Genomic DNA, 17,304 nt, shown 5'->3' with positions numbered 1-17,304 from the left:
AATTGTATATCAATTGCTTTCTTATATACATTTAAAATATGTGATGTATATGCATAGTCTTTCTGATTGTTTCAACAAAATGCCATTCATAACCATTTTCAGAGGCCATGCAAACAAAGTAATTGGGGATTCAAGATAACAATAATGTCAGGCAATGTCTTAAATCATTTTATGCAACTCTAAAATAGTTTTAATATACTATTGTTCAAAAGTTTGGTGTTAAGGTTTTTTTTAATGCTCTCCAATGCTGCGTTTATTTGATAATAAATACAGAAAAATTTCTGTGATGGCAAAGCTGAATTTTTAGCATCATTACTTCAGTCTTCAGTGTCACATGATCCTTCAGAAATCATTCTGATATGCTGATTTTGTGCTCAAGTAACATTTATTATTATTACTATTATTATCAATGTTGAAAACAGTTGCTCTGCTAAATATTTTCATGGAAACGGTGATGTATTTTTCAGGATTATTTGATGAATTTAAAGTAAAAAAAAAATCCTGTCACTTGCTGAATGCATTCTTGCTGAATAAAAGTATATATATATATATATATATATATATATATATATATATATATATATATATATATATATATATATATATATATATATATATATATATATATATATATATATATATATATATATATATATATATATATATATATACACATATACATACACACAGTCAAACCAAAAAATATTCCAACCTTTTTGATATATTTTTTACTAGTGGGTGCAGGACACTATAGTTCATTTATGGAACTGATGATAGCAAAATAAAGTAAACTGTGACATATTATACCCAAAAATTCTTCTTGCAGTGTACTACCAGTAAAACTGATCAAAATTTAGAACCAAAAATTCAGACACTTTGACCTGACCATGTTTTGCTTGAGTGCTTAAGACATAATTAAGATTATTTTTTCTGACAGTTTAACTGAGATCTTGACATTTTATTACTATTTTTTTTTAAACTATAGCGAAAAAAAAAACTGTATTAATGAATGAAATGTTCAAGGTGTCTGAATAAATTTTGGTTTGACTGTATATATATTCATTTATATTTAAAAAATATATATATATTATATATTAAAGACATCCTGATTAACAAGTAGGCATGTTGCTAGTTTCAAAAATGTTCGTTATCAACTTAGTACAATGTGAAAGTTACTAAGTTAATATCAGTGATGCTCTACAAAGAACCTGAACAACTGTATAAGAATTATTTCTCAAAATCATGCAATTCTACAGGTCATTTGGTCAGTTGTATAAAACAGCCAGTGACCAGGTTTACAAAGTATGTTTACTGTCTAAAAAACTGTACAGACAATGTTGAAAATTAAGGACTAAAGAAATAGGCACTATTAGTATAAGGCCATCAGGAGAACAATCCAGCAAAAGACATCAGCATCACTGAACAGTCTGCAGAGCATTCAGTCGTCAAGTGTTGTCATTAATGTCTAAAGCCCAGTCACCTTTTTATGATCAATGGCTGTATGGCCGTCACTCTTTGGTTTTGGCCTGAAGTTTCAGTTAGGCATTGTCCAGCATTTTGTGTCTGTAAGTGACTTTTATGAAGTGAAGGCACATCAATTCACTGCCTTATGGCAGGTGACGCTTATGAGTGATGATTTGTGTGCAACTGTGGGTACTGGGAAATGAGGTTTGGTGATGCATAAATAAATGATTCAAGTGCAAAGACTGTTCACACAACAGACAAAAACACGCTGAAGGAATCCCCCATCAAAAAAAAAAAAAAAAAAAAAGACATTCCCACATTAATTTAGAGGTTATAGTGCTTTCAACTAAAATTCATTCAAAATGTCAAAAGTTTCCTGGAAACAATAACAACAAACAAACAGAATCAAAGGCTACTGCTCTGTGGGAAGATGAGAAAGGATGGAGTGTTCTTGTGCAATGGCTGCCAGTTCTTTTAGGAACTCTGTGAAAAGAACTGTGGCATATACCTCAGTTTTGTTTAGAGGAACCACAGTTTTAGGTTGGATTTGGTTCTTCTTAATTCTGTCTGCTTCAGAACCATGGAGCCAATCTCCAGTCTGTGGACTCAGAGAGTCTAGATTGAAATGAAAAAAAAAAAAAAAAAGAAATCATTGTACAATACATAAACATTCACAATAATGCCTATCATTCAAACCTATAAAAAGATGAGTAAGTGAACAAGTCAAATGAAGAAGATGAAGCAGTTTATATTGCCATACAAAAAAAAAAAAAAAAAAAAAAATGCAGCTATACACCCCTGGAACTGAGAAAAATTACTTTAATATTAAAAAAATAAATAAATAATAATAATTAAAAAATTTTTTTAAATAACTTAGATTCAAAATAAAACAAGTGTGTAAATCAGAACACAGGTTCTTTCACAGGTCTATATATATTATATTATATTATATTATATTATATTATATTATATTATATTATATTATACATTACATTACATTATGGTGTCACACCATATGGGGTAGGTTGCCATGACTGAATCTGTTTTTAAAAATATTACTGGCTTTTCAGCAATATGCAAGTAAAACAATAGTAAAACAATAAATAAATAAATAAATAAAATTATGAAACACAGAACAATTGGACTTTCAATTCAAAACCTTAGCTAACCAGTCGTCAACTTTCCTCAGATACAGTTAATAACCCCAATAACAGTTCATTTTAGTGTTTTTTTTCTCTTGATTATTTTCATGATTACAGACCCTGTGGACAAGCTACAGTACACCTGTTGTGTGCAACTGTCTTCTTCAGAAAATAGTCTGCTGACACAGAAGCAGACAACCACTGTAGGTCATGTTTATAAACATTTACTGTAGATAACGATCATTCATAAAACCGTTTTGTGTTTATTAAGCTTTGCTACTTCATGTCTTAAATATAAAACAACATGACTGAAAGGATATGAACATACTCTGACCTCTTAGTAAACTCTCTCTGGCCAATAAGCAGTGCTGAGCAGCTGTGAGGAGCTCAGGGAAGTCTTTATTATTCGCTGACCACTGCTCTATCTGGTTCTTCACTGAGGCCAGTACCTACAAAATTAAAATGAAAAGGCAAGAAGGGAGAGGGAAATGAATGAATAAACAGATTCCACACTCTCCTCTTAATACAATGTATTAATGACCACGTTTACACCGGATATTAAAATCTGTTTCAGGTGATCCATCACAAGTTGACAGTGCTATATACAGTTGTAAACATGGTCCAAAAAATTGTGATTGAATCACTCAAAAAAACTTCATGGAATATCCTCATTATGTCCATTACCAACATGCAGTGACTGTGATCATATGAAGCACATCTGAAGAATTCATGTACTTCATGGAAATAATAGATTTCTGCTTGAAATATTACACTTGTTTAGTAATGTTTAGGAGAAAAGAACCCAGAGACCCTTCCCCTTGAAATCCATTCAAAAGTGACTGGATCACCTAAAACTAAAAACCAGTTGTAATGGTCTGTTTTACACCTAGGCTAATGTCTTGTTTAGTGCAAAAGCATTTTAATTTGTATAAACGGCTTTTAATGTGTCTGTTTAGACAGAAAAGAACATTCAAATGTGACATGGTTTTGTTTTTTTACAGAGAGATGTAATCTCCTCCTTTACACTGCGAAAAACCTGGCCAACCAATAAGATTTGCTTTTGGTCACATGACGCTGTTACTCATAAAACTACAACTTGGTGGTGCTCACGAACAGACTATTTTGCTAAGCGTCAGTGAATAGCAGAAGAATTCTCTTGTCTCAGTACTCTTGTAGTTGGTGTTGTTTGATAAATACCAAAGCGAATCGGCTGTTTGAAAACATGTAAATACAGTTTAACTTTCATTCTTTATGACAAATGGGTGTCAGAAATGGAAAACTGTGCATTAATGCCCTTGTCTACCACTATATTTCTGCATTTCTATAAGGTGGTACCTACTGTCAGAGACTTAATTTGCATTTTCATTCAGTTCTTAGAAAAAAAACAAAAAAACAAACTCAACTGAACAGACAGAAATGTGAAAACTGTTCCAAATTTGTGCCAAACATTTGTGTTGGTGTAAAGGCTTTGTGTAAAAGCACATCTTTGTGTCTGCTGTTACACAAATGAAGCGACAGATCTAACACATGCCTCTCAAAGACATGCTGATCAATGCAATGTGACGTAGAATAGCAAGACAGAAGCTTTTGAAATGGGTTGAGAAAGCATCTGTTTGCCCCATGTATTTAAATGTACCTGCTTTTAATGATAGTAAGTATAATTCAGTTTATTTACTCGTTTACCAATAACACTCTAATGAATTATGTAGAACTATGGAAAATAATCGTTTTTTCGAATTGCGATGCATCAATGCATATTTTTAAAAAATGTAATTAAATCGGCCTATCATACATATTAATGTACTGTTTCATTGTAATTAAAGTACTCTTATTATATATTAGTAAAAAAAGTTGTGCATGTCCTTTGGAAGCAAATCACTTGCATCTGATGTTCGCAGATAATGTACTTAACTACTTGAAAGCAGATATTTGGTCACGTTTTGATTTTTAGAAAAAAGAACATGCATAAATAAGAAAAAAAGTGCAGTATACAGTCGGTGTTAAAAACAGTAAATCTCAATAAGCCACGAAAAAAGATCTCAATGTGTTATTCACGCTAATTATTAATAAAAGAACTGGAGGAAAAGATGCATCGAGAATAATTTTATAATCTAATCCTTACCCTCCGAATTATAATCGAATTGAATCGTGATGCAAATGAAGATTCACACCTCTAAAATTATGTATCAGACAGCAAGATGATCATGCTAAGAGCCATTTCACTAAGATTTTGAGGACCCCATGCCCATTTTGGAGAGACACTCCTATACTGACAAAGGGGAAATCTTAAAAATACCCTAAGTATTGAGTGCAAAAACTTGGCACTTTCTTTCTGAGATGTGCCAATGATGTTGTTTTAGCTGGTTTTTGCATTTGTATAATATTAGAGTTATAGAGACAAAGGTTACATTCACACCACAGCTGAATGTGGCCCAAATCTAAATTTTTATCCCTTAAATCCAAGGCAATGTTCACATGAGCTCTTAAATGTGCCCCACATTAGACAATGGTATGAACAGGTGACATTTCTAAACTGACCTGCATGCATAAAACACTCAAAACATCTGGCATGTTAAAGTTCAAGACTCCCTCTAGCTGCTAAAAATCCACATTTGATTGGAAGTGGGACAAATCCAAATTGAAAATATTCCATCTTTAAAATAAATAAATAATAAAAAGGGGCAGAAATATTGCCATACTGTCCATGTCAAAACATATAAGAACAGATATACAAGTAGATCAGACACTGGATGTACTTCAGTACCTGGTATAGCGAGCGGACGCTGGGCTGGAACACCATGTTTGTGTTGAGAAGGAAGGAGCGCAGCAGGGGCTGAGGGTAAGCAGCTAACTGAGCCAGGATGCCGGTCAGAAGCAGGTTCACATGGAGAGAGTTACTCGGCATGTTTTCTAGACGAGACAGCAGTACACTCACAAACGGCCCTAATAGAGACAAGAAGAGTGGAACTCAAAAAACACAGGAATGAAACTCAAATAAATAAATGAGCCAGAACAACACAAACCTAAACATCATACAAAACATTAAACTAAAGCTAACACTTTATGAGATATTGGGTCCCACAATGCAATGCACTCAACTTTGACCTTCCATTTCTAGTAAAAATAATAAAATCAGCAGCATCAGTTGCGATCTTTCTTGACTCATGACTGCCATGCATGTAAAATGATTGCGTAAATGGCATCTAGATACCACTTGTTGAGTTAAACAGTTAGGTCATGTGACATCAGAAGCATAGTACTGCTGAAAATATAGCATACTGCATACTGTTTTACACACAATTTCTTTAAATGAGCAGGCAATATACATTAATGTACTGTTCAGTATGCTAGTATTCCATGTATTCCCTGCTTCAGGTGTGTCTGATTTGTGTGTAGAACAAAAAATTGGCCCTGGCTGTATCCAAAATCACCCCATAAGCACTCATTAACTATTTCCTAGATTAGTCCACTGAATGAGTGAATGAAAAAAAGTGAGCAAATTTGAAAAAATTCTTCTGGTGCAAAGTGGGAATTCATTTGCCGCATGCTCGCAGTGCATAGATATTCTTGAGAGGCTTGCTGTATAGTGTACATTAGTTGTATACATGTTATTGAAGTGCATTATGGAATTAAATGAGTGCACTCGATAATGTCCACTATAGTTTTGGACACCACTACAAATGGCCATCACCTCAAATAGTGCACTACCTAAGGGTAAAGGGGGAAATATCAAACAGCCACTGTGATGAAATAAAGTGCAAGAAAAACAATGTAAAAGAATTCCAAGTTAGCAAAATATGTTTTCTGACCTGTAAAAGGCGCAGCATGACCCTTGCTCCCACTGCAAGGTTTGGTCCCAAACGGTGACAGCAACTTTTCTGCCTCTGGTGTCTCTGGTGGGATAGAGTTAAAGTCTATCTCATCCTCCTCATCATCCATGTGGTCTGTAGGACTCTTGAGTTCACTGTCTGCTTTTGCTGGACTATTAGGCTGTGCTCCCAGAGTTCTAATCAGTTCCTCATACTGGGCCATGAGGTCCTCCCCTTCTGGGCCCTCTGGCTTCTGGTCTGATTGTGACCCTTTCTTTTGACTGACCATTTCATCTAGTGGGGAGCTCAAGCCATTGCTCATTGAAGATTCTGAATTTGTAGTCTTTTGATCAGTTACAGGTCCATCTAACACCTCCTGCTCTGCTGGTTCAGAAGGTTTGGATGAGACATTATAGTTGTTACCAGAGTCATGGGCATCCTTCTGAGCTACCAGGTCATAGACCATAACATCATTCTGGAACTCCGATTCTTCAATGTAAGAGCCCTTCACAATCATAATAGCAGTTCTCCTTAGTTCTTGAATGTGTTTTGGGGGTTCTTCCACGATGGGACGAGTCTCCTGATCTTCCTCTGGATGCAATTGTGTTGGACAAGCATCGTAACTATCATCCCACTCCAGCTCCAGCAATCCGGGAGTAGCAGTGAGATCTTTGAGGGGCGGACCGGAGCGATGCTTCTGATTTGGGGTTTTCCTGCTGTTAATTGGTGGCCGAGTCCTACCTGCTTCTTCCAAGGTACTACGCTGGTATTCTTCTGGAGGAGGGTTCTCACCGTCGTATGGGGCGGACCACACACGGCATGATCGCATACAGTGACTGATGCTGTTTTGTGCATCGTACAAATAGTGCAGGTAACTGACATCCAGGTAGATCTCTGAGCCAATGACACATGAGTTGCCACAGTCGTCGTCCTCTGATAGGACCTCCTTTGATTCTAGAGAAAGATATACAAGCAATATTAAAACTGTTGTTGATACACATCTCATTTTGTTTCATGACCTCCTTTTCACAAAAACTGATCCTTACTAAAGTAGTGCTCTGGAATTTCTATTAGCTAGTAAACCCTTTAATAACAGGCACAGACATAAGCGGATTACATAGTCTGGAATGAAGAAATTAAGTTGATGCAGTGAAGTATGTTGCAGATTTAATTCATAAGACGGAAGTCACTGAGACATGAATGGCATTTCAGGCTACAAACAGCCCACAGAGCAATTTTGATCAAGTCAACAAATCTTCAACGCATAATTTTGTGGAGACCAATACAAATGGATGCATGAAATCATGTCTCACTTTTGACACTGAAACTTAGAAGTGATTTTCGTCGTTTTTTTTAAGTAATTCAAAGGCTATGCATTAATCTAGGACAGGATTCTCCACTTCTTGCTCCTGGAGGGCCAATGCTATGGACAGTTCAGCTCCAACTTGCTCCTGCCCTGAAGTTTCTGTCATCCTGAAGACCTTAAATTAGCAGGTTCAGGTGTTTAATTGGGGTTGAAGCTAAATCGCAGGACATTGGCCTTCCAGGGGCAAGATTGGACACCCATGATCTAGGTCCTTACAAAATTTTAAATGTTTTGTTATTAAAATTACACATTATGCACACTCCAAACTCAAATGATATGAAATGGCAAACTGTTCCACAGGAAGTAATGAAACTACATTATACCTATTGTTCCTGAATGGGAGCTATCAGTGACTTTTGACCACAGGATGGAGTCCAGTTGTCTAAGTGGAGGGGGGATGATCTCTGGAGAGCAGCAGGAGGGTGTAAGGGCTAGAAACTTGGCAGCCGATACAGAGTAACAGTCTCTTTCTCTCAGGACTCTACGCTGACTCAACATCATATGGTTACAGGGGATCAGGTACCTGTGGTGGGAAGGAGAGAGACCACTTATTGTGCCACAAGAAATGCACTTTAGGAAGCTACACCCAAAATGTGTATAACATGTCACATGAACATGTCACATGATCAACACCGAGACTATGGCTACGTTCACACTGCAAGCCTTTGTGTTCAATTCTGTTTTCTTGCTCAGATCTGTATCTTTGTGTGGCTGTTCACATTATTATTTTTTTTTTAAATGTGGCAATATCAGATTTGAGTGTGAACTGATCACGGTCCTAAACTGACCCACATGTGCAAAAGAACAATAACAAAGATGGCACACAATCATACAGAAGTAAACATGGAGGTCACTAAAGTCAATGTTTACGCATTCATTTATAAGGTGAGGTGCAGTGGAAGACATGAGGAGGACATAGACGAGGATGAGGAGATTTTCTCAAACAGTTTTCCTTCAGGTTTTTCCATCACTATAATATTTATAACCTGTGGATCTAAAGTGATGTAAAAGTTGCATGAATTCTGATATGACTGTTCAGACTAAGGTCACATGGCAAATCATCTGACCTGTATCTGATTTAGGACCACATATGGAAGTGACCCAAATCAGAAAAGAAATGATTTAGATTCTGACCACTTACCATAAGACCATATTTGCCTGCAATCTGAACATAGCCTTTGAGAATATTTAAAATACATGATGAAAATCTTGTCAGAAATACACCAAATGAGTAAATAAACATGAAGGGTCTGCAGAAGTATACTCACTTAAAAATCAACTGGAGCATGACATCCTCACAATATAAGCCAATGAGAGTGCGAAACAGAGCCAGAGATACAGTGCCAAGCTGGAACAAAAGCACAGCCTATAAAAAACACAGTACTACAAAAACAGCTTAATGAAGGCACTGCATATTTAAAAGCAATAATCTAATTGATGTAAAACATTGTTTCATATTAATCTTAGTTAAGTTGACTTTATCGTGACTAAGAGGATGCTTGAGGCTCAGTGCCATAGGGTGTTCTGTTTGAATACACATGCTATGAAAACTAATATTTGACTTCAAATATTAGTCCCATGTATTAGAAAGAGTCTGCAATTGGAAAACATTTACCTTCATTCCTCTACCCAATCTACTGTACCAACCACTTAAAAGGATAGTTCACACAAAAATCATTAGTCACACTCATGTCATTCCAAACTCATAAGACTTTTGTTCATCTTCAAAACAAAAATTAAGATATTGAACAAATGAAATAAACAATGAGTGTGAGGACTAATGTGTCATACAAGCACGCTTGAGCTTCTGCAATAAACAATGAGATTTGTTTTTGCAAGTTATGCAAATATGGTACCTGCCATTTACCAGTTTGATGTGCTCTATGTATGTGCATAGATCAATTCTTATGTGTGAATAAAAGCATAACTTAAATCTGTTTATTATATAAATTGATTGTGTCTCTTCAGAAGACTTGGAATGAACAGCTTGATTCATATGGATCACTTTTATTATGTCTCATGAACTCTTTGAAACTTGAATGTTTTGGTGGAATGAACTTTTAATGGTGGGACAGAAATCTCAGAAGTTTTGTTAAAAATATCTTAATTTCAGTTTCAAAGATGAACAAAAGTCTTTTGGGTAAGGAATAACATGAGGGTGCATAATTGACAGAATTTATATTATATTTATATTTGGTTGAACTAACCCTTTAATACTTTTGTAGCCTATGTTACTAACAGTAGTTCAGTTGCCCTTTTTTGAGATTGTTTAACGTAAATGGATGAAATTCAGGATAAAACTGGTTACCTGAAAGGGAGTATTGATACGGCTGACTAGTGTATCCAAAATATGTACACTGTCATGGCGATGGAGCAGAATGAAGCTTAGGAAGGTGTGCAGTAATGCAGGTTCAGAAACACTGCGTATGAACAGGTCCAGGTATGCTGTTGTGGTCATCACCTCTTCAAGCGTCAGCTACATAAGATTAGGTTGTTTGAAATCAAATCTTATTTATATTAGCTGTCAGATCTAGAAAAAAACAAAAAAAAAAAAAAAAAAAATGTCTCATGGCTCACTAACCTTGTGTAATGCTGGTGCTAGAACAGGTACCAGAAAACCATTATGGATGTAGCCAACCAGCTGGTCTCTGATGGAAGGATGGGCCACCTGCACACAAAGCAAAGCAACGCTAAAATGAGATACATTTACTCTATATAAATGTGTTTTTACTTCCTGTAATCTACTTGGCACATAAAGATAAGGGACCTATAATGTTTATTTAAAAGCTCAACCTTTGTCTCCTGACACAAACTTCCTCTGCACATTTTGCAAACATTCTTCCTTAAGTCTTGTGTCTGATTGTAAATTGATTGTACATTTTTGCTACAGACCAGGGGTGTCCAGGACTGTTTCTGTAGGGCCATCTTCAAGCAAAGTTGAGCTCTAGCCAAATTAAACACACTAGCTGAATAAGGTCTTCAGGATCACTAGAATCTTCCAGAAAGACTAAACTAGAAATTAAGTAGCACTAACACAAACCTGTATGACAGCGTTGCAGAACTCCAGGGAGTTAAGAAACTGCACAAGAGCAGGCAGCTGCTGCCAGTCTTCACGGTGCAGACAGTGCCACTCCTCACTTGGTACATCTAACTTGGTAGGCAAAGACGAGTACAGCCCACTCAGACCTGTAGCCAAAACCTGTATCAAAACAAATTACATGTGTTAACATAAAAATCACCTGGGAACAACCTGACATTCCTTTCTTTTGCTGGCACTGAAATCAATAAGAAAACATAAATGGATGGATGGATTATTGATGAGCACTGCTGCTTTAGTGGATGCCAGGTTCATAATGTATGAATAATGAGTAAATTTAATAGCCAAATAATTCAAAATACAACATGTAAACATTTGTAGAAAGAGCATCATTATGTAATAGCACAACAGTCTTTAGTTATATGCTTCCTGGCTTCATTTACTGGCAGATGCATGTGAGGTCAAAAAGGGCTGAGAGTGCATATCTGCTGCCAGACTCTATTGAAGTTGAGGGTGATGTCATCTTAGTAAGAAGGGTACTCATCCATGGTGTAACGGATTATGCAATTATCTCTAATGACTTAACATAAGCACATACTGTGCTGCTGGATGTCCTGACAGGGCCCATGATGGCAGATATTCAAAAGAAAAATTTACTAAAGATTACATTTAACATTGTTAATAAATGTTTAGCATTTTTAAAGATCAACTTTATGTGAGCACATAATGATAGCAAAAGTAATATAATTGTAAAAACAGGGCAAATGAGCATGCACAAGTAAATATCCAATACAAACAAACAAATAAATAAATAAATAAAGTGGTACTGCTATATTGTGTATCTTAAGATATGGTCACACGGTCAGTCCAAATCTGATAATTTGTGCATCTGTGTCTGATTATTTATTTGTGTATTGTGCATCTTTAAATGACTGACTGTCCACACTAGGGCTGTCACGATTATGAAATTTGGGTGACAATTAATTGTCTAAGAAATAACAGATTAATAGTCTATTTTAGGGCTTTGACGATTATGACGATGAATTGTCTGTTTTAGGGAATTATCATACATTTTTTGTGCACTAAATAATTTGTTTATTAAATAATTGTCAAAAATTATTGTAATTAATTGAATCTTTTGTAAGTTCTCACTTTGCAGTGTATGATTAAATATAAAAGTTGTTTATTTAATTCTGTAAATAACTGAAACAATTACAACAAACTGGTCAATCACAGAAAAGAACATAAATGTAATATAATAATATTATATAATATAAATGTAATAAATGTAATAACTTTGCTTTTCATTTACTACTTCAAGCCCACTTCAATACCACAGCAAAAACTACTAGCCTAGCCTTTAATAATCAAACATAGATTAGAAATATAGATTAATCTTTTTTAAAGCTGTGTTTTGCTGTTTGATTAACATTAATGACATAGACAGCAGCAGGTATTTATAGGCTTCTGTCACTTTAAGACCAAAAGAACGGATCTAATATAATGATACACATCCTACTTCTTTCTCAACCGTTTACATTCTCTTAAGACATAACCAACTGTGCTTACGAGAATACTAGCCAAGACGGGTATCCTGTGTGTATGTGTCCATTTAAGCGAAAGGAGACGCGAAAGAGGAGTCAATTTGAAATGCGCCTTTCTCTCTGTGTGGCTGGGAGCACAGATAACAGCATTCTCTTTCGCTTCTTCTTGTGCTCGAATGGTTTAAAATTGCATGAATGTGTAAATTGGCTGACTAGCAGTATATTGTAATATTCTGCTTGACCTGCACTTCACAACAATCTTATTTTTGCAATGACTTTCAGCATGTTACCTACAATGTCTGACATGTTTACATTTTACGTACTGTGAAAAAGTCACATAGGCTGAAAAGATATGCAAAACCCAATCAGAGGATTTCAAACCACATATGAATGTAGCTTGAAAAATAGATTTGTAAAACTATTTTATGAGATTTTTTTTGTCATTCACACTTGCTAAATATGATTGAATTTCAATTGGATATCCACAACAATAGAATTCGGATTGATAGTCTGAACAAGGCTTTAATTTGAAAAGAAAAAAAAAAATGGAATATGGAATGTGGAATTTTATCTCTTCCATGCGAAAGGATCCACCTACAATTGAAGGCTTTAATTACACTGAGATTCAATACAGTATTTTGAACAAGTGAAATGGAAATGCAAGCCAAATGGAAATTCCTTTTTATGCACTCAACACTTCAGAAAGCACCAAGGTCCCTAAAGACCATTTAATTAAACGGTAATTTGGGCAATGCACAGCATTAAATAAAGTAAGCCCAGCTCAGCAGTAACTTGGATTCTGTCCAGAAGTGCTCACGATTATCCAAGTAGCTTAAAGAGAAAAGACGACAAATAGAGAAAGAATATAAATTAAAAAAAAGAGGAAGACCTACAATAACAGACTCATACCGGACAGAAATAGGTGTTCTCTGCGATGTGTTTGGCCACAACATGGTTCTCAGCAGAGAGAGCCATGATTAGCAGAAGCGCATCCCTGGCCTGCTGTCCGACTGATCCTTCCCTGTGTATGAAAGGGATGAGTAGGGAGAAGATGAGGAAATTAGCAGCTCCTTGGTCCTCACTTGTATGGAAAAACAGCTCCAGGACTGATGGGTCTTTAGCTAGGACACAGCACAGCTGGTTCAAAAGCAGCACAAGTTCTGTCTCCACAGTGGAAGAGCTCAGACCCGACGGGGAGCCAGAACAGGACGACAGGAGCATCATCAAGGGCTTCAGTACAGGTTTATGATGAAGTAATGGCTGCCTGGCTTGTCCGATCAGCATCTCGTACATTTTCAGTTGCTCTATTTTCATATCATCTGTGAATTCTCGCCTCAGGCTCCAGATAAACAGTCTCTCCAACACGTTCTCCATCACCACAAACTCCAGGATGGGCCCCATGGCTCCATTTTGACCACACTCCTCCTCCATGAGGAGGAAGAGCATGTGCTCTACATAGTTCTGCACAGCGCTGGCCTCATCGCCAGGGATTGGGCCAAAACGGAAGCTGCCGATTCCTCCACCCCCACCAAGACCGTGACCTCCACCCAGCCCACCAGCATTACTGCGCAGCGGGTCATGCTTCTCTAGAATCTTCACCACCTGAGAAAAATGTCAAGAGATCAGAGGTCGTTCAAGCTGGAGAGAACAGTCAAAGTTTTGAAATTTTAACACGCTATAACAAATTACAAGAAGTTCTCTCTTTACAATATGAAGTCACCCAAAGTGTTCTTAAAAAATTATATTTATATACATATATGAAGAGTTATTATTATAGTTAATAGTTATTATTTATACTAGAATATTTTATCCAAATTGAATCAGAAGTAGGTGAACACTAATCCAGATCAACTGAAACAATGAGCCCTCTGTCCTTGTGCTGATCTATTACCATTGCGACAAAACTCCCAGTCAGGTGTATCAGACTGAGATTTAGTTATTTACAGAGCAAAGGAACAACCTGAAGGCTCCAGGAAGAGGAAGTGCAAGCAAGTGCAAATGACATACTGCTCTTAACAACGTGCATCATTCATCAATGCAAAGTAAGCAGGAAGAGGTGAAAGAGTGAAAGTGTTAACTAATGCAGCTGAAAACTAAAATATTCAAATGATTTAATATGCGGTTACCAAACATACTAGTTTGCTTTCAGAAAACCACCCTAATTTCTGTCTTTAGAGTTTCTCTAATGGCCTGAACTTGTCTTTTCTACCCAAACAATGCCTCCTATGTTCTGGAGCATTCTGCTGAATCAACAGGAGAGGTCAGGAGCATTATTCACAGTGTAGCATCACAACAGGATAGCCTGTTCTAAGATCAGTTCAGGATTTTATAAGCTTACAAAACAATCCAGTTTAATTTACTTATTTTAATGATCTTAAATGTAATATTTCATTATATACAAAACATAAAACATTTAAAAGAAAATAATTTGTTTTTAATTTTGTTATTTTATCATGAAGCTGCAACTCATATAAAAGTAAATAAAATAAAACTTCTATAATATTTTGTTTGTACACCAGAGGTGGAACAACACACTTCAACAAATAAATTGTGTATACACAATTCATCTAATTATACACAAAGCAAAACTGGCAAGCAGGTTGTATAGCAGGTTAGTAACAGTTATTTTCTTTCTGCCAGTTATATTTTGTATAAAACAATCTTTCCGATACAAAAGTTAAGAGATCCTTAGCAAAATATATTAATATGTAACTTTCATATGGAGGTCACCACAATGGCCATTGTCTATTTTGTTTTGTTTTTTTATTTTGCCAACAATAGCATCATGTGTACATAAAACAGAAGAGAAATGTCATTGCATAGTTGAAAAGAGTGTCGTTTATATTTATGAAGAGCGCACGAGGAAAGATGTTACGTACCTGCGCCCAGTGGTTTTTGAATACGATCATGCATGTTTCAGGGTCCACTCCTTTCAGGACCAGCGACTGGCCACCTCGGTTCCCATCGGCAACCATGGATGTCATTGTTGTGCCCTCACAGCAGGACTAAACCATCATGTTCAGGTTGAAGGGTGGAGTTGATGCCAATATCAACCTAATGTGGACAGCTGCACGGTAGCATTAGACACTGATCACCTGCAGATAAATAAACACAGAAAAGCCAGATTAAAAATGTATTAAGTGAACAGTTTAAATAAATCTGAAACTGAAAAATAATAAATAATATTAAATATGTATTTATTTAATAAATGCATAAATAAATGCATAAATGCATGAATGAATGAATGCATGAATGAATGAATAATTACATACATACTTAAATAGTTTAATTCATTAAATCAATACTTGGAGTTCCGACGGGAAGAAATCAAACCAACCAAACAAACAAACACTAACAGTAACATCGGAAAACCATTTGGTTGCGGTCTGTTTTGAATGCATCGCTTTCAGTAGATGTCTTAGCAACAGCATTGTGTCATCTTTAGAAAATCAAAGCCTTCCAAGAGGGATTTGCTGGGATAATGTGCCTGCCTAAACATAAGAGGGACTTCTTTTTGAAAGTGAATGAATGAACTTAGCTTCCATCCCTATAGATGCTAATTAACAGCATGTTGATGTGAGCTCTGTGTGTTATGCAATATCATACATGTTACGGCTTATGCAATGCTTCCTAAAAAAAAAAGGAAATGCAGCAGTACCGCATAGCTTTCCCTCTACTGTATATGCCAAGCTATTAAATCAATAAGCAGACCCACAGCCTTAAGCATTTAGATAGCAGCTATTGGCCTACACCAAATGCATGTGCAAGTACCAGTGATTATAGATGGACACAAAGATAATCTTTGTCTCTAGTAAAAAAAATGCATGTGGGGAGTATTAACTATACTTTCAATAGAGTGTGTGTGTGTGTGTGTGTGTGTGTGTGTGTGTGTGTGTGTGTGTGTGTGTGTGTGTGTGTGATTTATGAGGACACAAGTCTGTATAATGACATGGGTATTACACTGGTATTACGACGTAAAAATGAAATATGAGGACATTTCATGAGTTCTCATATTTAAAATAGCTTTAAAAACATACTAAACAATGTTTTATTAAAAATTTAAAAAGTGCAGAATGTTTGTGTGATGGGTAGGGGTAGTGTAGGGGGAAAGAATGTACAGTTTGTACAGTATAAAAACCATTACGCCTATAGAATGTCCTCACTTTGTTAGCAAACAAAATGTAAGTGTGTGTGTGTGTGTGTGTGTGTGTGTGTGTGTGTGTGTGTGTGTGTGTGTGTGTGTGTGTGTGTGTGTGTGTGTGTGTGTGTGTGTGTGTGTGTGTGTGCACGTGTGTGTGTGTCAAAGGCATAAACAATAGCATTCTCCACAATCCATGTCATCTGCAGTTCTTCCTATCTAAAGAAAGATCACACCTCCAGGAATGCAGAGTAAAATCATAAAAAAAATCAGTTGTATTATTGCATGCTCTGGGCATTCTCTCAATGCTGGGATGCAGTTGAAACATAACATTCGTTAAACATTCCCATGTAGGTTGGCCACGTTTGCCTGTTTTTCCTATACAGTCAGTCAAACTCATGAATTTAATAATTCTTTGAAATTAAAAAAAAATTTACTTTTATAAAGTCATAGGTAGGTACAAACTGTCTACAAAAATGATTTCAAGCAGTCATGTATTTTATCTTGATTGAAGCCTTTAGATTTGAGATTGACCAAAAAACATTTTTATAACGAGACAATTTAATGTTTTTTTTCCCTCCAATAAATAAATAAATAAAATAATGATGCAATGCTAAATAAAACACTATATCAAAAACATAATATGGATATTTTATTCTCATTATTCTTCTTATTACCAATGGTCAAACTTATCAGTCTCTCTCCACATTATATTAAAGTTTAAGAATTGTTCTCCATCTCAGCATCAGCATGTGTACACCTCTACAAGCAGCACACTAAATCGAATTTGCCATGTAAATCTTT

General features: G+C 35.9%; 1 protein-coding gene across 2 annotated transcripts in view; it reads right to left on the bottom strand.

Moving 5' to 3' along the window:
- Positions 1 to 1,013: 1,013 nt before the first annotated feature.
- fhip1aa (FHF complex subunit HOOK interacting protein 1Aa) overlaps positions 1,014 to 17,304 on the bottom strand; it is a 29,717-nt gene continuing 13,426 nt past the window's right edge. For both annotated transcript variants that reach the window (XM_048197721.1, XM_048197720.1), the window contains exons 3-13: positions 15,242 to 15,457; positions 13,272 to 13,964; positions 10,822 to 10,980; positions 10,363 to 10,449; positions 10,090 to 10,257; positions 9,050 to 9,129; positions 8,105 to 8,304; positions 6,416 to 7,369; positions 5,371 to 5,549; positions 2,941 to 3,055; positions 1,014 to 2,079 (exon numbers count right to left, since the gene is read on the bottom strand). In XM_048197721.1, coding sequence (XP_048053678.1) covers positions 1,877 to 2,079; positions 2,941 to 3,055; positions 5,371 to 5,549; positions 6,416 to 7,369; positions 8,105 to 8,304; positions 9,050 to 9,129; positions 10,090 to 10,257; positions 10,363 to 10,449; positions 10,822 to 10,980; positions 13,272 to 13,964; positions 15,242 to 15,346 — 2,943 coding nt within the window. In that variant the 5' untranslated portion in view covers positions 15,347 to 15,457 and the 3' untranslated portion in view covers positions 1,014 to 1,876. The remainder of the gene's footprint in view (positions 2,080 to 2,940; positions 3,056 to 5,370; positions 5,550 to 6,415; positions 7,370 to 8,104; positions 8,305 to 9,049; positions 9,130 to 10,089; positions 10,258 to 10,362; positions 10,450 to 10,821; positions 10,981 to 13,271; positions 13,965 to 15,241; positions 15,458 to 17,304) is intronic.

The sequence above is a fragment of the Megalobrama amblycephala genome, linkage group LG7 (assembly GCF_018812025.1).
Source record: "Megalobrama amblycephala isolate DHTTF-2021 linkage group LG7, ASM1881202v1, whole genome shotgun sequence".
In the NCBI taxonomy this organism is placed as follows: Eukaryota; Metazoa; Chordata; class Actinopteri; order Cypriniformes; family Xenocyprididae; genus Megalobrama; species Megalobrama amblycephala.
The sequence above is the reverse complement of the archived record's forward strand: the minus strand, read 5'-3'. Positions and strand labels throughout refer to the sequence as shown.